The following is a 24,302-nucleotide window of genomic DNA, read 5'->3' as shown; positions in this document are numbered from 1 at the left end:
GGGCGAAAATCCCCCAAACAAGAATTGAAAGACTCTTAGCTGGCTACAAAAAGCATTTACAAGCTGTGATACTTGCCAAAGGGGGGTGTTACTAAGTACTGCCATGCAGGGTGCCCAAACCTCTGCTTCGGGCCCTTTTCCTTTTTTGTTATTTTGAAACTGTAAAAGATGGAAATAAAAAAAATTTTCTTGCTTAAAATATTAAAGAAATATGTCATCTTTAACTTTATGCCTTTTGGAAATCAGTTGATCTTCTACTTGCTTAGCTATATGCAGTAACAGAAATTTTGACCAGGGGTGCCCAAACTTTTGCATGCCACTGTATGTACTTTGATAATAAATTTATTTTGAACTTTGAACGTTAAATTGCCCACGCCTTGGGAGTGGGTCTCCTTCAGGTCCTGTGGTTTTTTTCCTGCATCCCAAGTACATGTGAGCAGTTATATAAATTGCCCTAGTATATGGATAAATATTAGAACCAAGAGGGAATTGATGGAAATGTGGGTAAAAGAATACAGATCAAATAGGCGAGGGAATGAGACTGTCCATACGCCTCCCAAAGCTTGATGGGCCAAATGGCCTAATGCATAATTTGGAAATATGACACTTGTCCCTTTACACCTGCTTTGCTCCTCAGTGTGATCCCCTTCCCCTATATCCCCACCCTCTCTCCCCATACTCATTGATGCACTTGCCGTCTACAAATCCTGATGTTGTGTCTGTCTGAAACACTGACTGATCATCTCTCTTCATAGATGCTGCCTGATCTGCTGAGTTCCTTCAGCATTTTGATGTGTGCTGCTCAAGATTTCCAGCATCTTCAGTCTCCCTTTTGTCTAAAAATCTATTTCCTTTTTAAATACAGTGCCTATAAAAAGTATCCCACCCCCCCAGAAGTTTTCATGTTTTATTGTTTCACAACATTGAATCACAGCGGATTTAATTTGACTTTTTTGACACTGATCAACAGAAAAAGACTCTTTCGTGTCAAAGTGAAAACAGAGTGATCTAAGTTAATTATAAAATACAAAAGAATTGTACTTTTACTACAATCAATTGAAACACCTTGACAGCACATGGTGATCTCCATTTGACTGGTTACGTGACTTCCAAAACCAATTGGCTACACCAGTGATGATTTGATGTGTCATATTAAAGGGGGTGAATACTTATGCAATCAATTAATTTGTGTTTTAAATTGGTATAATTTAGATCACTTCGTAGAGATCTGTTTTCACTTTGATACGGAAGCGTCTTTTCCTGTTGTAGAGTCAAAAAATGCCTAATTAAATCCACTGTGATTCAATATTGTAAAACAATAAAACATGAAAACTTCCAAAAGAGGTGAATACTTTTGACAGGCACTGTATGTTAAGTGACTTGGCCTCCACAGTTTTTAACTGATGGAGAATTTTGCAGGTTCCCCACCTTCTGAGTGTAGGTATTTTATTAAACATCTGTAGAATTTCTTACTGTTTTTATATTTCTCATCAGCTTTAATTCATAGCTTACTTTCTCCTTCCTTATTAATCCATAAGTTATTTGTTGCTGTTTTTCAAATTCAGTCCAGTATTCTAAACAGCCTCTGATCTTTGCACATTTGTATGTTTTTGTCTTTCTGTTTGATGCAACCTTCAGTCAGCCACTGGCATCTCCCCTTGGAATTTTTCTGTTTCATTGGAATATATCTATTACACATCCTCTGAAAAATCTCCCTAAGTGTCTGCCAATTGTCGTCGTGGCTATCCCTCGAGGTCGAGGACGATGGTCTTCATTCTGTTGATCTACTTATGGGCTCTCAAGTGGTTTATGAGTCCAATCTTGGCTTTGAAAGTTCTTCCGTATTCAGGACAGGTAGTTCCAGATGGCAGATCAGGCTTTGGTTGTTGCTGCCTCTTTTACCATTTTCTTCTCTTTTCTTCTAATTCTGCACACCTGTTGGCTTCAAAAGTTGCTGTTCCTTCTTGGATGATGGCTTGCCGGAGTTTCCTGTCCTTGGCATTGGGTTCCCAATTGTTGATGTCGATGTTACATTTCTTCATGTTGGCTTTGAATCTCTTCTGTTGTCTGCCTCTTTTACGTTTGCCTTCTTTAAGCTGGGAGTAGAAGGTTTGTTTCGGCAGACGGTCATCTTTCATCCGAACAACATGATCGCTCCATCTTAGTTGGTTCTTGATGACGTAGGCTTCAATGCTTCTTGTTTTTGCTTCATTTAGCACACTGATGTTGGTTCTTCTATCTTCCCAGCTGATATTTAAGATATTTCGAAGACAGCATTGATGGAACTTTTCAAGTGCCTTCAGATGTCGTCGGTATGTTGTCTGGGTTTCTGATGCATACAGGAGCGTTGGAATTACCACTGCTTTGTACACTAACGTTTTGGTGTCTGTTCGGATATCACGATCATGAAAGACTCTTGTTCGGAGACGTCCAAAAGCTGTTCCAGCGCATTTAAGACGATGTTGGATCTCATCATTAAGGTCGACATTGGAGGAGAGGTGACTTCCAAGATACGGAAAGTGGTCCACGTTTTCCAAGGTTGTTTCACCAAGTTGAATTGATGGTTCAATCTGATTTGTCTCAATTGGTGATGGTTGATAGATGATCTGAGTCTTCTTGGAACTGATAGTAAGTCCAAGATTCATGTATGCACGGTTGAAGGCACTCAGAATCTGTTGTAGGTGGTTTTCTGAAAGAGCTGCAGCACTGTTGTCATCTGTGTATTGGAACTTGATGAGGGAACTCGTGGATGTCTTCGTTTTGGACTTGAGACAGGCAAGTTTGAAAAGTCTGCCATCTGTTCTGTAGACAATTTTGATTCCTGGGGGTAGGTCATCCTTGATAATGTGGATGATTGTTGCAATGAAGATGGTGAACAAAGTTGGGGCAATCACGCATCCCTGTTTTACTCCTGATCTAACTTGAAAAGGCTCACAGTTACTGTTGCTGACCATAACTGGCAAGCATGCCATCGTGGAGGAGTCTCAGGATTCGAATGTACTTTTCAGGGAATCCATAGGTGGATAGGACATCCTATAGGAGTTCCCTTGATACCGAGTCAAAGGCTTTGATGAGGTCGATGAATGCCATGTACAAAGGTTGAAGTTGATCACGACATTTTTCTTGTAGTTGTCGCATTGTGAAGATCATGTCAATTGCTCCACGTGATGGTCTAAAACCAGCTTGTGTCTCCAGAAGGATCTTCTCAGGTAAAGGCTTGAACTGGTTGTTCATGATGGGGTGGGGATCTTTCCTGCTGTTGCTAACAGGGAAATTCCATGATAGTTTCCACATTCGGATCAATCGCCTTTCCTTTTGTAGATGGTAGTGATTGCTGAGTCTCTAAAGTCTGTTGGTACGTCTTCATTTATCCAGATCAATACATCTCAACTGACTGAACTTTTAACCTAATTTCCTTGTTCATTTTCACTAGCACTGATATTATGCCCTCAAGTTGATCAAAATTCAAAGGTTTATTTATTATCAAAGTATGTATGCCATATACAACTCTGAGATTTATCTTCTCCAGATAGCCATGAAACAAAGAAAACCATGAAAGTCAGCTTAAAGAGAAACAGCAAACCCACATCCCCACACAAAAAATGGCAACACAGTCATCAGCCTCTCCCATAAAACGGAACAAGAACATCGAACCCAAGCACCCTCCCTCCCGCACAAAATGCAACAAGAGCATTTACTCCCCAAACCCCTCCAACCGTACAAAAAAACTGAGAAAGAACAGCAAAAACACAGAATATAAAAACCATAAGATAGAAAAAGTTCATAGTCCATAGTCCAAATCCATAAATGCAGAACCCCGGTAACATCCCCCAACATCATTGAAAGAGGGAGACAAAATGCAAAGGCCTACACCTGGGCCACAGTGAGCCACCACATATTGATAGGCTGCTCACAGACTCCCTTCTCTGGCAATAGAGGGATCCGATCAGAAATCAAAAGGCAGGTTGTCAGCAGTGATCCCTTGCTTGCCTTCTGCACTCATCTCATTGTTTCAATATTCCTTGACACATTAATTGGTGAATAATGGACACTTTAAATAGTGAAATGGAATCGAACATTGGCTTGTGCTCTATCTCAAAGTTTCTTCATCTCGGTACCTCAAAGGTTTGAAATTGAGCTTGCACTTGCATCCCGGAATCTTCTTGGAAACGGCAAAGCACCAAATCATTCAATAGCTCTCCAAGCTGTAAATTGCAGGCTCTAACAGTTCAGAAACACATTTAAGTTGAAAAACAGACATAAAAGAAGTGAAACAATCCGTTTCTGGAACATGTCAACTGAGGGAATGTTATATACAGGTGCCATCTTGATCGGATTGAAATTGGTTTACTAACATTTATTGAAAATTGAATTTTATTTTATTGTAAGTTCACTGAATGACAGATTTCTGTCAATTGATAGATATAAGCAAAAATGAGAAGATTGAAATGATTAGAAGAAATGGAGTGATACAAAATTTCACTGTTAGAATCATCTAAGTATTTGGAGGTGACAAAATTTAATTTATAGCCTAGAGATTTTATAAAAATGTAACATTGAATAAAATACTATGGAACAAGTCTCTATCTGATTACAATAGAAATGTAGGGAGGAGGGAAAATTCAAAAGTGGATTGTATCATTAAAATAATAAGTAAACATCAACAGGTTGTCTCAAATAGTTACATGTCATAGTTTTAGGGAATCCAGTCTAAATATTTTATATTGATAAGAATGCTTGAAATATCAGGCACCAATCTGAGCGATAATTTCAACAATGGTGAATCAAGGAAACTACTAAAGCCTTGTTGAATCTAGTTGCAAACTGAGAAAATACAGATGCTGGCAAACTCAAATTGAAGGAGAACTTCCTGGAAATACTCAGCAGGTCAGGATCTGTTAAAGGGGAACAGAGTTAATTATCAGGCAAAATTCTTTAATCAGAACTGTGTTGGCGGTCCTTTGTCACAATCTGTAGATATGAAACATGGATTTCCACTTTCCACTCTGGATATTTTTCATACGATATTGTGAAGGAGAGTCTTATTAACTTGTCTTATAGCAAAACTTAAGAAGTGAGAAATAGAAATAACAAATATAATGCTACATTTCAAGAAGGCATAACTCCCATCCAATCAGTACTGAATGCACTAAGGCATGGACAGGAGAGCTATTCTATTGTACTGGAAGGATCCCAATCCTTCTACTGTTTTTTTTTTGGCTCTCCTCCATTATGTCTTGTTTAAGTTTGGAGAAAAAAAGGAGTTGGACGTTTGATACATCTTTTAAATTTGAGCAAACTTGGTGACCTTTTATTTAATATTTTCATATGATCTAATTCTTTTTACTTTTCCAGTTAATTTTTTTTCTCTCCGTGAAGTTTTAGATTTGATCAGAAGGATTTTCCCTTTTTTTAAACTGTATCCTCAAAATGGACTGCCCAGTCCCCCTTTTTTTGTTTTAGGTTAGTTTAGTGGTTTTTTTTCTCAATAACAAGAAATCTTGAGTCTTTTTTTCTATGAACTGTTAAGAGGAGAGGTGGTTCTTTTCTCTCTTTATATTAGCTTAATACTATATATCATTTTGACAGTGTATATTCCTTTCTTTGTTTGTACTATTATTGAAATATGTATTTGAGATAACCTCTCCTCTGGTTTGTATTCTTTTAAATCAATAAAAAAAGATTGAAAGAAGAAGGCATGGACAGATACTTGCAATTGACTGTCAGAGGGTAACATGGTCTTGGCCTGAAACGTCGACTGCACCTCTTCCTACAGATGCTGCCTGGCCTGCTGCATTCACCAGCAACTTTGATGTGTGTTGCTTGAATTTCCAGCATCTGCAGAATTCCTGATGTAAGCACTCTTGTAGTTTGATAGGACTAATTTTTATAGGAATTTGTTGGGCCTAATTAACCGGGTTAACTATTGAAATTGCAACTATTGATAACTCATGAAAAACAAAACAGTAGGCTGCTTTCAGTATATGGAAATGTACTGCAGTGCAGATTTGCATCTTCATGGGGGGCCAGGAAGAAAGTTTGTACTTTATTATTAAGGTAAGAACAATGCAATAACTGTAATTAATAAACTAGGTTGATTACAGGAACCCATTGGGAGACTTCTTTAATATTGCTAATCAGTAGGAGGGAAGTGTTAGCTTGATCTCAGAATAATTTAAAAGGTTGGCACAACATCATGGGCTGAAGGGCCTGTACCATGCTGTCTAAAATATTCTAGCTCAAATGCTTAGGATTATGAGTAAGTTGATTTATGTATTGTGTTGCCTGATTTTAGATTGTTAGAATATTTTAAAATTTACTCATTCATTTTCTGATACAGAAATAAACACCTAGCATAAGCTTGTCTGCAAGGATGACGTCACACTCTTTAAACTCAAAATCATATTATTGTTAACACATTGCTCAAGAATATTAAAATAGGGATGTCAACATTCAGAAATAGCCAACAGATCATCATGCTCTGTAAACGACCCCAAATGATCTTCATTTTCCTGTGTGGATGTTAATTTGATGTATAATAATGTCCTAAGATTTAATTTGAAAATTATGGGCAACAGTTTTAACAGTGCAATTCTTCATGTAACTTGGCGGAGGGAGTAATTGATGGACAATGTTGGAAATCTGAAATAAAAACAAAAATGCTGGCAACAAAGCAGGTCAGGCAGCATTTGTGGGAAAAAAAACGGAATTAAAGGTCAAGTCGAAAAGTCCGCTTCATTATTTCTACGATTATCTACTAACCAATTTTCGTTATTGAAACAAACAACGATTAAATTGATGTTAAAAGCCACAGTGTTCAAATGTGTTTGTCAATAATATTTCAAAATTTGAGTTACTGGAGCAAAATATGGCTGAAGCGATCAGCAAAATCCGACGGAGCAACAAAAGAATTCACACACGCACAATAGTCCAAATGGCTTCCTTCTCCATTTACTAACAGACGTCAGTTTGTCCTTAGCATTGTCAATTTCATTTGATACAACACCCGCAGGATTTTTATTGCGGCAGACGATGGGGGAGGGAAGAAGTTCAAGATTTCCAAGATCCTTTGTGTAAAAACTATTTTCGAATTTGACTCCTAACCAGTGGCTAACGTCTGTCATTCGTGGTCTCTTGTACCGTCTATCAATGAACTTCATTTTGTCACATCACCATGACTACACATGTAAATTAACAAAAAAGCTTTTTTTTAAAAAAAAGCAAGCGGAGGGCTATTGTTTTTTTAAAGTCTCACTGATTATTTGAACAATACGTTTATTTCACAGATGTGGGAGTCTGAATTCCACGACCACCATATTTCATGATTGTTTGAAATCCACAATATTGGTGACGAAATCGGAGTTTATTGACACATATTTGAAAAGGGAGTGTTTCAAGTTGGCAAGGTAACCCATGCTAAAGAAGTGATAGTTGGAAAGCTATTTTTGAGTGCCCGTTCGCGGCGAGCCGTCCCTGCAGCTGTTTGACCGAGAGCGCGGCCCCGGCTCCTGCTCGCGACCGGCCGGCGGGCGCGGGCGCGGGCGGCTCCTCGCTCCAGCCAAGGCGCTGACGTCAGCGGCTGCCAAGGAGCTGTCAATCACTATGGCGGTGCGGTCCGGCCCGGCCGGCGAGCAGCAGTTTAGCGGCACGGTCACGGGCCCGGCCCTTTAACCCGAGCTGGGCTCGGTCATCCAACGAGTAAAACGTTCCGCAGGGGCAGGTGTCGGGGGCGCATTCCTCGTCCACCCACTCTCCCCCCTTTCTCCTCCTCCTCCAGTTGTGTCTCCTCCTCCTGGGCTCCGCCGTCGCCTGACGTTAGCGAACACTGAGCTGGTCGGACAGCTGAGACATGGTGGCGGGCAGAGGGCGGTCGTCGCACAACCGCGGTTAAAGACAGTTTCGCGGCTCCGTTGGCCGAATCGGGCCAAGGTTGTTCTCCCCCCCTCCTCCCGCTGTCCCCGGTGAGCGCCATGCAGCAGCAGCATGGGGAAGAGGAGGAGGAGACGACCACCATGCAGAGGGAGCATTTTCTGCGCACCGAGGTGGAAAGGCTGAACCGGGAGCTCAGCGAGACAACCCAGGAGAAGATTCAGGCGGCCGAGTACGGGCTGGTGGTGCTGGAGGAGAAACAGACGCTGAAGCAGCAGTACGACGAGTTGGAGAGCGAGTACGAGACGGTCAAACAGGAATTGGAGCAGCTCCGAGAGGTGAGGCTTCTGAGAAGAACAAAGAATAAATCACAGTCTGACACACTCTTTTTTAACGGTTGCTTTTAAATAGGTATTCATTCAAAATGTAATGGTCAGATTCGTCAACGGAGAACTGACCAGAGCGAATCCCCACCCACTACTAACGGGCGTTTAACCGTTGACAGATTCAAACTTTATCTTGATAATCTGTACTGCCAGGAATAATAGTTTCACTTTGTGCTTGTTGGCTTGTGGGGTAAGGGATCACATCTTTGAATGCCCTGTGATAATTGGCAGAATGGATTTCTTTTACGCTTTGTCTTTCATTCCTACATCCCTTTGATCTCAATCTTGGATCCATCAGTGCTCTCCCCAGAGGCATACCCTCATATTTGCCATTCCGTGATGATGAATAGCTACATTACCCCCTCCCCTATGTTCAAAATGTAAACTAAGCACATCCGTTTACTGAGGAAACAATTTTGTAGGGAATTTTCAGTGCTAATTTTCCCCATACAATGATGAATTTCAAAGCGTAATTTTTAACAAAATCGTTTCACGTTGAATATAGCAATCTGCGTATTGTAATAGATATATTCTGAAGAAGGACAATTCTTCCGTAGCATTTCTGCGTTAGTCACTCGGAAGTTGTTGAATAAAGTGACTCATCTTGACTTCCACTCAAGAATTCTCTTTCTGGCTCTTGGTTCAAGCATGCTGGTTTGATTTAGGAAGCCGCAAGAAAATCATGAGTTTGGACTGACCTAAAGCCTCACTTGGTTGCAACATTATGCCAACACAGCACTGTTTTATTCTGCAATAAACATATTGATGTGAAATAACTTTCATAGTTGTATTGCCTTTGTTCTGCTTTGAAGTTATTTATTTTTGTCTTGGGAAAACTGGTTTGAATAAGACAATCTGTAGAATAGTTTTAAACATTACCTTTGAACTGTGCATTTTGAATGGAAGCTTTAAAAGCTTTAATATATGAAAACCATATTTAAAAATGCACTAAAAGATCAGAGTTAAAGCAAAACTTTTTATAGAAACCATAGAAAAACTACAGCATAGAAATTATGTTGTATAATTTTTTAAATCATAGATTTTATTTAACAAAGTCCCTCAACACTAATATTTAGTAATTATGAGGATCTTAAATTTTTTATTTCAAATAATATGACTTCAGTCTCAAGGTAGAATACTGCAGATGGCCATCTGAAATAAAAACATTTCATAGGTCAGTTAGCAGCATGAAACCTGGTAGATCTCAGCCAATTGAGCAGTGTGTTGCTTCAGATTCCAGCATCTGCAGTCTCTTCTATTTCCATTGTAAGTCATTTAGAGAGAAGTTGATGATTTTTGATGGAACATCTCTAAACCAATAATATTTTAAACTTTTAAAAAGTGTAATATTTTGTCTGGGGGATCTTGGATATAATGAGCACTGTAATTTCTGACATTGCAGCCCTAGTTCAGCATCTGTGGAGTTTTTCTCCATTCACAGTTCCTGCCTTACCCCCTGACTTTTCTGGCATTCTCTGTACCTTGTTAATTTCAGATTTTTTCAATATTTTGAAAAGTCAGTGTGTTAAGATACCCTCCTTTCCGGCACTGTACACCTTTCCATCCCTGGCTGCAAGTTATAGGCAAAAAATATTATTTAACAAATGACAGTGTTGTTTATTAGCCTGCTAACAATTTTGGTGTCGCCAACTTGTCTGTTTCACTTCCCAAAAATGTTTGCTTTTGTTCACTTAATATACTTCTGCTACATCTTCTTTGCAGTGTTTTAATTCTGAAAAGGAAAATTTGCAGATTAAACAACTGGGTCTTATTAATAGTTGCAGGATTTTTTTTTGGCTTTTGAAAAAAGTTACAGGGGGATTCGTAATTCATAGAAGCCTTTACATTTGTGTTTCTAAATGTGCCATTGATGTTTGATATTTGCAACCTGCAATGCAAAATAACATATAATTTGAGAGAAAACAATATTTTTAACATGTTTTACATAGAAGCATTTAATGTTGTTAAAGGTGAGAGTTGGAATATCAAGCAGAAGTTATGGTTTGTGATGTGTCTGTGGCATTTATAGGATCTCCAGGGTTGCCAATATGTCAATAAAATGTCAGTTTTTAAAAAGGAATGGCACTTCCAAAACCCTCTGACTAGTTGATTTGGTTTAATTAATTGGTGATTTTGTTCTCTCTCTGTATAATTGCATGAGGTTATTGTAGCTCCAAGCGCTCCATTGGAAGAAATGGCAATTCTTCATAATTGGCAAGTTAGAAATGGCTTTCTTATTAATGTGAGGAATGGGTCAAATGCTACATCACAATGATGTGTATTCAGCATAGATTTTCTATTATTAACAATTACAATTTGTTTGTTTACGGATAAATTAGAAGAGTGGCAGGGCTTAATCTTGTAAAGACTGAGATTCATAGTAGGGTTCTATATCCAGATATTAACATTTTGTAATGGAGATGGAGGTCAAATTTATTAAACATATTTGTGAAAACAAATAATACAGATATTGTCTTTGCAGCCCCATAATTTCAGCATACAACTCAAAGTGTTGGAGTACATCATTGCAATGTTAGTTTGTGCCTGGTCGTTCCAGTATTTTGGTGTATAACTTATGTGACTGATGCTCTGTGTACTTTGCTTGATTTTAAAAATTGTCCAGCATAAGAGGATGATTCAGTTGGAGAATAAATAACTCATGCAAAGCTTCTTCATGGGTTAGAGTTTGCCGGATTCAGAAAGCTTGAAAGGAATATATTTTCAAGATAAGCTCTAGAGCACTTTCTACTTTTACTAATGATTATGTATATATCTTCCTTTTGCCTGATGACCCAGATTTTTTAATTGAGCTTGCCATTTGTCTGTCCTTGAAGGTTGCATGCACCTGAAGTGATTTCATGGGTATGGTGTTCTTCCAGGAAGCCATCTCCTGATCTTTTAAGAAAGACAAAGCCCTGGCTGAATCTGTCAAGACCTGCCCACTTGCTTTGACATCTAGTTAAGCTATGTCTCATGGGCTTGCCAGTTATATGGGAGATTGAATGCGTGTGAAGGTCTCTGAAATTCACAAATATTTCAAACATTTTTTAACAACCACACTCAAAGTGGACTGACAGCATTTTAAATTTAACTCCAAGTTATCTTGGACTTGTTCTCATTGCTTTTTGTTTTCATTAAAATGAATTGTACAAGTTGAGATACAGCATTTTGACCTGAAATGTAGACAGTTGCCTTCCCACCACAAATGCTTCTTGACTTGCTGAGTTGCTCCAGTAGACTATTTGTTGCTGGGTAGCAAGTTTCCCATTCTAAGTCTTCGCCTAAAGATTTTACCTATTGAGTTACTGTACTTTTTAAAAAAAAATCATTATTTGAATTGAAAATAAAAATACGGAAACAACACACAGCTGGTCAGGCAGAGATGCAAGTTCATTGACTCTTTTGCTAACGTTTCTCTGCCATTGTTTTGTTTCAGCTTTTCAGCAGCTACAGTTTTCTTGATTATTGCAAGTTTGGTTGATGATTTCTTTAAAAAAAATTTGTCGGACATTGTCAGTTGTCTGATAGGCATTTATTATCTATCCAAAACTGGCATTGGAATATTGCCATTTCAGAGAGCAGTTAAGAATAAATTGTTGGTCTTGAATTGCATTAGACTTGATAAGAAGCTCAGATTTCCTTCTCTGAGGAGCATTGAATTTTTTTTTAGGACATTTTGTTGTTTCAGGGTCAGCAATAACACTTGTGAATTTAAGCTGTGGGGCTTAGATAATGATTCGTATGCATTAACAATTCTTTACATTGTGGGATTTCAGCTGAGTTTCATAAGCAATGTCCTTTTCATTCTTTATTATCTTAACACTTAACGTAATATTTTAGAAATAAACATAATGTGAGTAATCGATAGTTAAGGATTTTGAGAACAATTGAATGGCAAAGCAACATATCGCATTTAAAATCTACAATACAGTATATGGAAAATGACTGCGTGACAAATGAAGATCAGCTGACTTTTAATGCACAGTGACATTGGTAGTCTGTAGAGTGCTGAAAGCATGAGCAGAAAGCATGGAGAGCCTGGTTTCTGATCTGCATATTGATGAATAAAGCTTTTTGTATTCTTGGTGTTGGACATGCAAAAGAGGTAGCAGCTGCATTTCCACAGCGTGAGGCTGAGTAATTGCTGTCTTGTGTGCATGATCAAGCCTTGTGTGAGAGTCAAATGTGTGTGAAGGGGGATGTTTGCAGAGACTGGAAGGGAGGAAAGAGAATCAGCTGTCTGATAGGTGGTTACTTTCAGCTGTTGTGTTCATAGTATCAGACATGTAGTTCTGCCAGATTGTCCCTTCATAAAGCTTTACCTCATTATTTTTCCTCTTTTTGCACTATTTATTTAATTATTTTTATATAAACGTAGTAGTTTAGTTTTTATTACTGTATTGCAATGTACTGCTGCAAAACAACAATATCACAATGTATGCCAATGATATTAAACCTGATTCTGATTCTTTTCAGCTGTGCATATATCTGCCATTTGTTCCTGCAATTACATTGATTTATTTTAGAAAGTGTTTGAATTAAGCCTTAATCCTGTATTAAGTCTCCAATAAAAGCATGAATTATCATTTTACTAAGAGGGTTCAGGATTTGGAAAAGTGTTCGTACCATTAGTAAAATTGAATTGCAAGCACTGGCAGCTCTTTTCAGACTGGCAATAAATAGTGAAAATAGTATATGGGGTGTTGAAATTGCACTCCTGCTTTCACTCACTACCTTTGGTTTAAAATGCTCACCCTCCTGATTAAACTCCTTTTGTGCTTTTACCTCTCTATCTTTGTAAATTTTGCAGTTTTGCATTCCTTATTTCCAAACATTTCTGGCTCCAGATTTAAGGCCTTTACTTCACAACTTGTAGCTATGCTTTCAATTATTTGAACTCTGGAATTCCATTCTAGATCTGTTTTTGTTTAAGCTAGCTACCTTGCTCCTTTTGTCAGGTTCTTTTAAGTTTTGCCAAGCTTTTCATCATTCCTACCAACATCATCTCTGCTAATGTCTCTTTTTTTGGCATTGTATCCATTTTTGTATTTGTATGAAAGGCAAGTTCTTCAAGGTGTTGAAAATATGAATAAGCGCAAGTGCCTCTTTTTTGGCAAGGGGCTGGATGTGTATTCTTTGTTCTTAATGGCCTCTAAATAGGACTTCATGATCTGCATACAATAGCTTACAAGTTAATAAGTCATAGGGCAGGTATGATTTGTTGGATTCAAGTATTGGTTACGGTAGGTGTGTTGGTATTTCTGCATGTAAATATCTTGCTGTTTGAAAATGCACTTTATTCTGTTCATAAAGGCCATATTCAGTAATAAAGTCTAACCTATTTTGTAGGGAGATTCTCAGTTAATTCAGGTTAGAATATCCAAGTGTTGAGAAATTTGACTGCCAATCAAATCATACAATTTAGAATTAATTTAAAGTACAGCTAATAGCTTCAGTGTCATGGTTGCAAAAATACAGGTGAATGTAAACCTTGGATTAGTGAAATTTGTTACTTTGATTTGCCGATTAAATTGCTGTTTCTAGTATAGGCACCCATCTAGCATCCCACATTATTGCAAACCATCTGAGCTTTCTCTTGTGCATTGGAAGTTTGCAGAGATTTTGGGGACAAAAAGTTGTTATACGCAAATAACAGGAATTCTGCAGATGCTGGAAATTCAAGCAACACACATCAAAGTTGCGGTGAACGCAGCAGGCCAGGCAGCATCTCTAGGAAGAGTTTCCCCCTCCTGTCTTCTATCATTTTGGATCTTCCCCTCCCCCTCTAACTTTCAAATCCCTTACTCACTCTTCCTTCAGTTTCCCCCTCCTGTCTTCTCCTATCATTTTGGATCTCCCCCTCCCCCTCCAACTTTCAAATCCCTTACTCACTCTTCCTTCAGTTAGTCCTGACGAAGGGTCTCGGCCTGAAACGTTGACTGTACCTCTTCCTAGAGATGCTGCCTGGCCTGCTGCGTTCACTAGCAACTTTGATGTGTGTTTCTTGGTATATACATAGGTTTTTTTTTCACTATTTGTAGGTTGGAATTTTTTGGGTTTTTTTTGCTATGATACAATAACCGTGGTTTTGATTTGTGAGTGAATGTGAAACAAGAACTGCAGTGTTGGAATACCTCCTGGATAAATCTAGATGTGAAGAACTGAGACTGTTCATAAATCTCATCTGTCACAGCATTCCTCTGTGTAAGGCGCAGTTTAGATTTTGTGTGTCCTTGATTGCCTGCAGTTACATCTGTCCAGTTGTGAACAAAGAATTTCTGCTTGAGTTCTAGTAATAATAAACATGCACATTATGAGAACATCCTTTTGAAGGTATTTCGAAGTGTAGAAAAGAGATGAATGGGACTGAGTATTTGTTTACAATGGTCTCTGTAGTGTGCATGGTTATGCACACTCACATTTGAAATTCCTTGGGGATTAAGATTTGTGCTCATGTTGTGCATTAACGTTTTTAATTTCATGTGAAATGTAATTGAAAGGTACATGACAAAAACCTTCACTAGCTAACGAAATTAAGCATTTGGCTGTCCCCTGATAAACAAATTCCTAACTCTGCAAAGGTACACTAAAATTTTTGTGGTATCCCCACTGCAGATATTAATCAAACTTAGGGTTTCCGAGCTTCAGATTTGTTTTGATGTAAAATGGGCGAAAGCACAGCCATTATTAGTCAGATCTCATCTCTAAACATTAACAGAGTTGGCATGCCTTTATATGATTGACATTCATTTAAAGGATGGGGGAGGATGGTGCATTTGCTTCTGTCTACATCAATGGTGTTGAGATTGACAGCTTCAAGTTCCTAGGTGTGGAGCATCACCTAGTCCTGGTCAAACTACATTGATGTCATGGCCAAAAAAACTTGCTAGCACTTCTACTTCAGAGCAAAAGAAGATTCAGCAAGTTCATGTAACCATAAGACAGGAGCAGAATTAGGCCTTTTGTCTCATTGAGCTTGCCCTGCCATTCCATCAAGCTGATTTATTATCCCTTTCAGTCCCATTCTCCTGCCTTCTCCCCATAAAACCTTGAACCTATCAACTTCCACTTTCAATATACCCGATAACATGGCCTCCACAGCCTTCCACAGATTTGCCACCCTTGGCTGAAGAAATTCCTCCTTATCTGTTCTAAGAGTGCATCCTTATATTCTGAGGCTGTGCCCTCTGGCCCTAGACTTCCCCCACAACTGGAAACATCCATGTCCACTCCATCTCGGCCTTTCAATATTTGATAGGTCTCAATCAGATTGCAGCTTTCCCAACCAGCTCCATCTAATTCTCCTTCCTGGATAATTTTCCGTTTCATCCCTTGTATTTATCTACCTTCCCTTCAAATACAGGTACAATATTTTCCACAACTACTCCCTATGAAAACAAGTTCTAGAAACTCACTCTGGGAGAAGGAGTTCCTTGAGAATTCCTTGTTGGGTTTATTTTAGCTTGTCATGCATTCACACCCCCTTATTAGTTACCTGCAGAATAGGAAATGTCTTCTCTCTATCTATCCTTTTAAAACCCTCGTGATGCTATAAACCTCTCCACAAAAGACAGTGAGGTCACAGTCTCCTCCAATGGTTACAACTTCTTCATTCTGGCACATCCCAGTTGGAAAGCAAGATCACCTCACTCATTTTCATTGTGGAGAGCAAACGTGCAGTGATGCATAAATGTAAGAGATCCTGCAGATGCTGGAATTCCAGAGCAATGCACAGATTCTTACCTATTTTTATTAATGCACCATAGAAAGCCTTCTGTCCTGATGCTTACACGAGAAAATCTGCAGATGCTGGAAATTCAAGCAACACACGCAAAATGTTGGTAGAACACAGCAGGCCAGGCAGCATCTATAGGAAGAGGTATAGTCGACGTTTCGGGCCGAGACCCTTCGTCGGGACTGACTGAAAGAAGTAAGAGATTTGAAAGAGGGAGGGGGAGATCCAAAATGATAGGAGAAGACAGGAGGGGGAGGGATGAAGCTAAGAGCTGGGAAGTCAATTGGCTAAAGGGAAACAAAGCTGGAGATATGGGAGAAAGAAAGTGGGAGAGGAGCACCAGAGGAAGATGGAGAGCAGGCAAGGAGTGATTGTGAGAGGGAAAGAGAGAGAAAAAAGGGGGGAGAATAATAAATGAATAAAATAGGGGATGGGGTAAGAAGGGGAGGAGGGGCATTAGCGGAAGTTAGAGAAATTTATGTTCATGCCATCAGGTTGGAGGCTACCCAGAGGGAATATAAGGTGTTGTTCCTCCAACCTGAGTGTGGCTTCATCTTGACAGTAGAGGAGGCCGTGGATTGACATATCAGAATGGGAATGGGACGTGGAATTAAAATGTGTGGCCACTGGGAGATCTTGCTTCCTCTGGCAGACAGAGCATAGGTGTTCAGTGAAACGGTTTCCGTTGGGTCTCACCAATATACAGAAGGCCACACCGGGAGCACCAGACACAGTATACAGGTGAATTGTTGCCTCACCTGGAAGGACTGTCTGGGGCCCTGAATAATGGTGAGGGAGGAAGTGTAAGGGCAGATGTAGCACTTGTTCCGCTTGCAAGGATAATTGCCAGGAGGGAGATTGGTGGGAAGGGATGGGGGGAATGAATGGATGCTTAACAGTTTGGTATGGCACCTCTGCATGTGACTGCAAAAAACTGCAGAGAGTTATGAACACAACTCAGTACATCACCAGAACCAGCTTCCTCTTTATGGACGCTGTCTATACTTCTCACGACCTAAATAAAACAGTGAGCAGAATCAAAGATCCCTGCCATTCTGGATATTCTGTCTTCTCTCCTCCCTCATTAGGCAGAAGATACAAAAACCTGAAATCACATACGACCAGGCTCAAGGAAAGCTTCTATCCCATTGTTAGGAGATTCTTAAACAGATCTCTTGTACAATAAAACAACAGGAATTCTGCAGATGCTGGAAATTCAAGCAACACACATCAAAGTTGCTGGTGAACGCAGCAGGCCAGGCAGCATCTGTAGGAAGAGGTGCAGTCGACGTTTCAGGCCGAGACCCTTCGTCCTGAACCGTCGACTGCACCTCTTCCTACAGATGCTGCCTGGCCTGCTGCGTTCACCAGCAACTTTGATGTGTGTTGTTTTGTACAATAATGTGGATTTGGCCTCAGAATCTACCTCGTTATGATTGTGCACTTTATTATTTACCTGCACTGTACTTTCAGTATTCTGCATTGTTTTTTTACTGCGATGTAATGAATTTATCTGTATTAACAGTATGCAAAACAAGCTTTTCACTGTATCTGTGTACCTGTGATAATAACCCAATACTAATAGTTTAGTGTGTTGAATAATCGGTCACGACAATGTGCTGCAAGTGATGCAACTGTCTCAAAATTCCAGCAATTCAGATTCTGTGCTGCGTGAAGTTTGTATGTTCTCTCTGTGATTATATGGTTTCCCCAATGTTTGTTTTCATTGCAGGAAAATGGAACTGGGATTTGTCTTGAGAGCAGGATCAAGTGGCCCACTTCTATGTTGTAAGGCAATAAAATAAAATGTCCTGATCTAAAGCAGTGTCCATTAGTGCTAAGGCGTCACTAATATTGAAAGAAATACATTCCTAAATTTAAGATCTTTGTTTTTGCTACTTTACTCCTTATTCCTGAAACTTCAAAGAAGTTGTATACAATGTATAGGTCCCAGTTAATAAAAATAAGTATATTGAATTTTGATCTTCCAGGTTTTGTTTTAAAATGTAGATTTGCAGGTCTGTAATGAATGACCAAAATCTTGTTCTGCCAAAATCCTTTGTCCTTTTCATATTCTTTTAAAATCAGTCTTCCTCCATCTGCTTAATTCTTAATGTTATTACTCTAAACGTTTCTTTTTAATTTAGTGTTTCAGAATTATTTCCTGCCTTTGTCATGTCCTTGAGTTGGGATTAAGCTAAAGCTGGGATATAGACTGCAGCTCTGTAAATGATATTAACTTTGGATTCACTCATCAGTGAAAGGAGTTCAAACATTCAAGGCTCAGTTCTCCTTCCATGAAACACTGGTTGTATATATGATAAGAAGATTACAGGTTGTATTTGCCTTCCTAGAGGGTAGTAAAGAGCAGAGATGTAGCTGGTGAAATGTTCATTGGGAAAGAGAGATTGTGTGTGTGTGTGTGTGTGTGTGTGTGTGTGTGTGTGTGTGTGTGTGTGTGCGCGCGCGCACACACCTGGGCTAGTTCTGTCTCTTTGTATATGTGAATATATTTTTAACCACCTTCACCATCCTATTGTGCTGACATTCCAAAGGTCCCAGACTTGAAATGTTGTTTTTACAGATGCTGCTTGATCACCTGAGTTTCCAACATTTTGTGTTTATTTCAGATTTCCAGCATATGCAATTTTTATTTTCATTATATTGTAAAATTGCATTTCCCCAAATGGTTTAAATTCTATTTGCCTTTTTATTCCTGCCAGACTAATAGATTAATTATATCTTTCTACAATCTAAAATTTTCTGGCACATGGCTTTTTTTATCGTTTTCAAATTCCCCTTTGCTATATTTAGCTCTGAATTGCTAAAATATAATTGTAAAAAAACAAATGACCAAGTACCAAACTATGTAGAATTCCACTGGGTAATAGCTTTCCAGCCACAGAAACATCCATTATCTTTGACTTTTTGCCAGTGTGTTAATTTTGGATCTAAAATTGACTTAGTTGTCCTTGAATCAGATGGGCTTTTATTTTAATGTTCCATATAGGAACTTGTTAAGATCTATGTCAGACTAGCAAAAGTACTGTACTGCCCTTATAAATTATTTGATCCATATCAAAGTCCCAAATTGCATTGTTTGTCTATGTCCACTCTTATGTGTTGCTATTTTTCTGCTGCCTTTGATGCACCACCTTTCTCTAGTGTCTTGTATTAATCACCACCTGGAACTGGCTTGGTTCAGTTTTTATCTAGGATGTGGTAGCCAGAGAATCGTCTTAGAAAAGTTCTCCTCGCATTACCTTGAGTTCCCCAAGAATCTATCCTTCCTATTTTTTCAACTATACATTATCCATCATTGGCATCATCTGGAAGCTTGCTGAGTTCAGAGGGTGTAGATGAAATTCAGCTCTAACTGTCTGCTCTTAATCCAATGTTTGATTTGTCATGTTGTTTGTGATGCATAGTACAAAATGAATATAAATTTCCTGCTACTAAATTTAAGGAAAACAAAATAATCATCAGGCACACAAACTTAATTCCAAGTTGCCGATATTTCCTCTTATGGAAAAGTCTAATGGTGGATATTCTTATGCCTTGTTTGATTAACAATTTCTGATCCTGACCATTAAATCGCTTTTTACTCAGCTTTTGGTGTCTGGAGATCGGAGCTGCCCTTGTCCAAGCATTTGCAGAGTGGTTGTCTACAAAGATTAACTACCCTCTTAAGCATGCAAAGCATTTGGTGAGGCAAACGGATTACTGTGTTGGTTTTATCATAGTTCACTGCTATCACCCATGCTGAGATCTTTTTCTATTGTGCTGTTCAATAAAATGGCGATTCTTCCATGTAACGGTGAAGAGGAAAATTTGCAAATACTTTTTGCATCTTAAATTTCCACATTGTGGCTGGTAAAGTACAAGTAACATTATGACAAAGGATGAATATATCATGCACTTTTCATGGCTTTGGGATGTCCTATATCCAATTAAGTACTTTGCAAAGTAGTTTCAATGCAAAAATTTGTAATGCTGAATTTTGTTCAACCAGTTATTTCTGTATCATGACTTCAGTATAGTTTGTCAAACTTTTCCCGGTTAAATACAACATCCTATGAGTCAGGGTTGTAAGGAGACTTCACTTCCTCTGTTTATCCTGTTTTGCACAGTGAGAGCTCGCAACTTCAAGATGAAGTTTTGTTTTATAGAAGTCACTGAGCTGGCGCAATGAAGGACAATTGTATGACTATGGTAATGTTATTAGATACAACATAATCTCCCTTCTAGAAAATATTTGAAGTCTTTCTAATTTAGAATACCATGGATATTGTAGTTTACCCTTGTGACTTTTGCTTGTGTATGAGTTGAGAGGTAAGTCAATCTGCAGTCAGAAAATCACTATAGCACAGAAAAGAGTTGTGCCGTATGTTAAATTCATGCTGGCTTTCTATAGAGTAATTCAGTCAGTTCCATTTCTCTATTCTTTCCCAGTAGCCCTTTAAATTATATAGTTCAAGAATAAGTTCAGCCAGGCAAATGAAAGTGTTGAAGGGAAACTGGTTGGATCTTATCTTGTAGAACTTAGCATAGGACTTACTCAGGTGATGCATGCATAGCGAGAATGAAGATAAATTTATCTGAGGTATGTAAGAAGGTCTCCTTGATGTATGACACAGGAAAAAGTCATTACCCAAGTTGTCCTCAATTGCTTCATGCCACTGGCAGAATGCTACTTAAAATGCTGTACTGATTCTGTTAAGCTAGAGGCACATGATCTTTAAGGGTCAACTCCAAGAGAAAATCGGAGGTGGGGTGCTTTTATTGACCTTGCGCAAAGCTTTGGACTTTGTCAGCCAGGTGGCTATAAAGATCATCCATCTCAAATTTTGCTACCTTGTAAAATCTCCATCTTGATCTGTGTGGTGCCATTCAGATCTGATTGTAAACAGTGAGTCCACAACATTTCATAAGTTGGTGTGAAATGAAAATGTGTCATTGCCACAACATTTTTCTTTCACTGATTGTGTAAAATTGTTAACTGCTTCTTGTATCTTGGAAACTACCTCTCAATAATGGTAATAATCTTACATGAAGAATTATACTTGTGCTCTCCACATCTGCTGTTAAAAATAAATCTTAGTAACTGAACTGTAGCATTGGAAAATATCACTTCCATGTATTTTATTCTTTTAGGCTTTTGGTCAAGCATATAGTAACCACAAAAAGGTGGCAGCTGATGGAGAGAGTCGTGAGGAGTCATTGATTCAAGAGTCTGCTTCCAAAGAAGCATATTATGTGGGGAAGATTCTGGAGCTGCAGACAGAACTGAAACAGATGAAAAATGTACTTGCTAACGTCCAGTCTGAAAATGACCATCTTGCTTCCATTACACAACAGCTAAAAGAGGTAATTAAAAAAAGATTGAAGTAACGAGAAATCTACTTTTCAACATCATTTGTATCATGTTCTGTATTACTTTTGGTCCTTCCCCATTCCCTTGGATCTTGTATTTGAATGCAGTGTTCATTTTGAGGCTTGCATAGGTCTGTGCCATTCAAAGCAGGAATGCCTTGCATTTGATTTAGATTTCTCTGTTAACTAATCTCAATAGAGTTGGCAGGAAAAGAAAACTATAATCAGTATAAAAATGAATTGGGTTCCATTTTACACATGTTATTTCTTTCAAGTTTAGTATACAAATTAAGCCTAGTTGCTTGTAAACTATATCCATGCAGGCTGGGGCAAACTAACATGAGAAAATTGAACAATTGCTTGTTTAATTTAATACTGGTTTCAGCTCAAAATGTTGACTGTTTATCCCTTTCCATAGATACTGCCTGACCTGAGTTTCTCTAGCATTTTGTGTTAATTGTTCCAAATATAACTTTCTCTCCATGTGATTTTTAATTATTTTAAATGCTTTCAAAATTACTCCATGTCCCTCATGAGGAAGTAGTATTACATTGTGTAAGATTTTTAGAATCACTTCAAGCGCTGGTAAATAAAGACCTTTTGTATTTAAGATGTATGCTTAATTCAATGTTTGTTATCCAGACTGGCATTTTCAGACAATGTATTCTGAATGAAAGGCATTAGTACTACCGCAAAATACCATTTTAAAAAACCAGCCTAAGGTTATAGATGTAATACTATCCAAACGCTTTGCAGTAGATTCAACAATGATTAAATTCCCTCACTAATTGTATTTCAAGGATGTTTCTCTACTCCTTGGTGCTGTTAGCATTAAAACAGTGGATCTGAAGATTTGAATTAAGGTACTCTCTTCTTTACTGGGTGCTCACCTCCATATTTAACTTCTGCATGTATTGCAAACAATTCACTTGGAAGCACACCATGGTACCATTGCCTCAAATTCTTGTTAGGTGTTGCTAGAGTTAAATAGGTAATTTAGAACCATTTGACAAGTAAGAGTTCATGTGAACAAACGCATTGTAGACAGGTCTGGAAGGTTGGGTTTCATGGAATCCAGGGAGAGCTTGTTGGGTCTGTTCAGAATTGGTTTGGAGGTAGGGAGCGGAGGGTGGTGGTTGAAGGCTATTCCTCAGAATGTAGGCTGGTGACTAATGATGTGCTTCAGGCATTGTTGCTGTGACCCTTGATGTTGGTTATTCATATAAATGATCTGGATGTAAATGTGTGAACCTTAATCAGTAAGTCCGCAGATAACAGCAAGAAATTAGCAGGTGTTGTAATAGTGAAGTAGGTTATTGTAGATTACATGATCAGTTATGAAGTGAACTGAAGAGTGGCAAATGGATTTCAGTGCAGTTAAGTGTGAGGTAATGCATTGTGGAAAGTCAAACCAGTGTGGAACTTCCTTATTGAATGCTGTGGCATTGGGAAGTGTAATGGAACAGAAACCTGGGAGTACAAGTGCATAGTTCTTTGAAAGAAACATGGCAAGTACACAGGGTGTTTTTTAAAAAAAGAACTGTTTAATGTGCTGGCTTTATTTAGTCAGGACATTGAGTGCAGGGGTTGGGAAATTGTGTTGCAGTTGTAAAAGTAGTTGATGAGGCTGCAGTGGGAGTGCTATGCATGGTTTTTTTTCATCTGTTATAGGAAAGGTGTGGTTAACCTGGAAGGAGTACAGATAAGATTTACAAAGATGTTGCCAGGACTAGCTGTAGGGAGCTTGTCCACTCCTTGGAGCATAAGAGAATGAAGGGTGACCTTTATTGAAATATGAAGCGTAAATCAGCTGGATGGCAGCAGTTTCCCAGGTTAGTGAGGGCAAAAGTTAGGGGCATAGATTTAGAGTAAGAGTGGAGAACTTTATAATGGACATGGTGGTGAGAATATGGAATGATCTGCCAGGGGAAGTGGATGAAACAGATACAATAGTATAATTTTAAGAAGTGTTTCGATAGACAAATGGAGGGGCAGAGTGTAGAGAGATATTGGCCAAATGCAAGAAATAGGGACTGTTTGGGCAGAAGAATAAATTGTTCTGTTTTGCTCTGATTCTAAATAGGAGTGGGAATTCCCTCCAGGGATTTCCAAGGAATTTCTCATCGTAGTCTTAGTGGTTAGTTACGTTGTGTGGAGATCATGTCCCTAGTTCTTGACTTCCCCCATGAGGTGCAATATCCTCATAAGCTTTTTTTTTGATGAGATGGTTGCTTATTGTGTTGACGAGAAAATTGATCTCTTTTTTTTCTCCCCCAACCCACAAAATACCCTCACCCACAAAATTGGTCTCGAACATTTGGTGTATACCTTCCAAGGCATTAAAGAAACAAAAATCATATATGGTAATTGAGACAGTCTTTGAAGTACAATATTGTGGAGAAACTTTCTTGTTCATGGAATTCAACTCTCTTGCAGTAAAGACCAGCAAGGTTAAGTCCTTTTGAATACCCATTCAGAAAACTGGTGCAGTGGTACAACCAGTAAAGATGTCTCCTGGCTGCACCAGAGACCTGGGTTCAAACCTGACTTCGGGTACTCTCTGCATTGAGTTTATACATTCTGTGAACATGTAGGTTTCCACCCGCCTGGGCATGTAGATCGGAAGGCTATTGTCACTGTAAATTTGGTTCATCATTGTGACAGGTACCAAGATGCAGTGAAAAACTTTTGTTTTGCACTCCATCGTCACAGATCATGCCATGTATAATTACACTGAGATAGTAAAAAGAAAAAAAAACAATTTGTTCCTAGTATATAGGTGAATTTTAGAAACTAGGGAAAGTTGATGAGAATGGGGAGGTGACTAAAGAAATTAGGTTAATGTAGAATAAGAGTAAATGGGAGGTTTTTGATTGATGTGGATTTGGTGGGTAGAAGTGTTTCTTCCTGTGCTGTAAATCTGTCTCTGTGGCATTTGA

General features: G+C 38.7%; 1 protein-coding gene across 2 annotated transcripts in view; it reads left to right on the top strand.

The window, feature by feature from the left end:
- The first annotated feature begins 7,593 nt into the window (after nucleotides 1–7,593).
- The window catches only part of LOC140211033 (protein bicaudal D homolog 2-like), a 51,537-nt gene continuing 34,828 nt past the window's right edge, over nucleotides 7,594–24,302 (top strand). For both annotated transcript variants that reach the window (XM_072280395.1, XM_072280394.1), the window contains exons 1-2: nucleotides 7,594–8,207; nucleotides 21,145–21,357. In XM_072280395.1, coding sequence (XP_072136496.1) covers nucleotides 7,971–8,207; nucleotides 21,145–21,357 — 450 coding nt within the window. In that variant the 5' untranslated portion in view covers nucleotides 7,594–7,970. The remainder of the gene's footprint in view (nucleotides 8,208–21,144; nucleotides 21,358–24,302) is intronic.

This window comes from Mobula birostris, chromosome 16 (genome assembly GCF_030028105.1).
Source record: "Mobula birostris isolate sMobBir1 chromosome 16, sMobBir1.hap1, whole genome shotgun sequence".
NCBI classification, from domain to species: Eukaryota; Metazoa; Chordata; class Chondrichthyes; order Myliobatiformes; family Myliobatidae; genus Mobula; species Mobula birostris.
The sequence above is the reverse complement of the archived record's forward strand: the minus strand, read 5'-3'. Positions and strand labels throughout refer to the sequence as shown.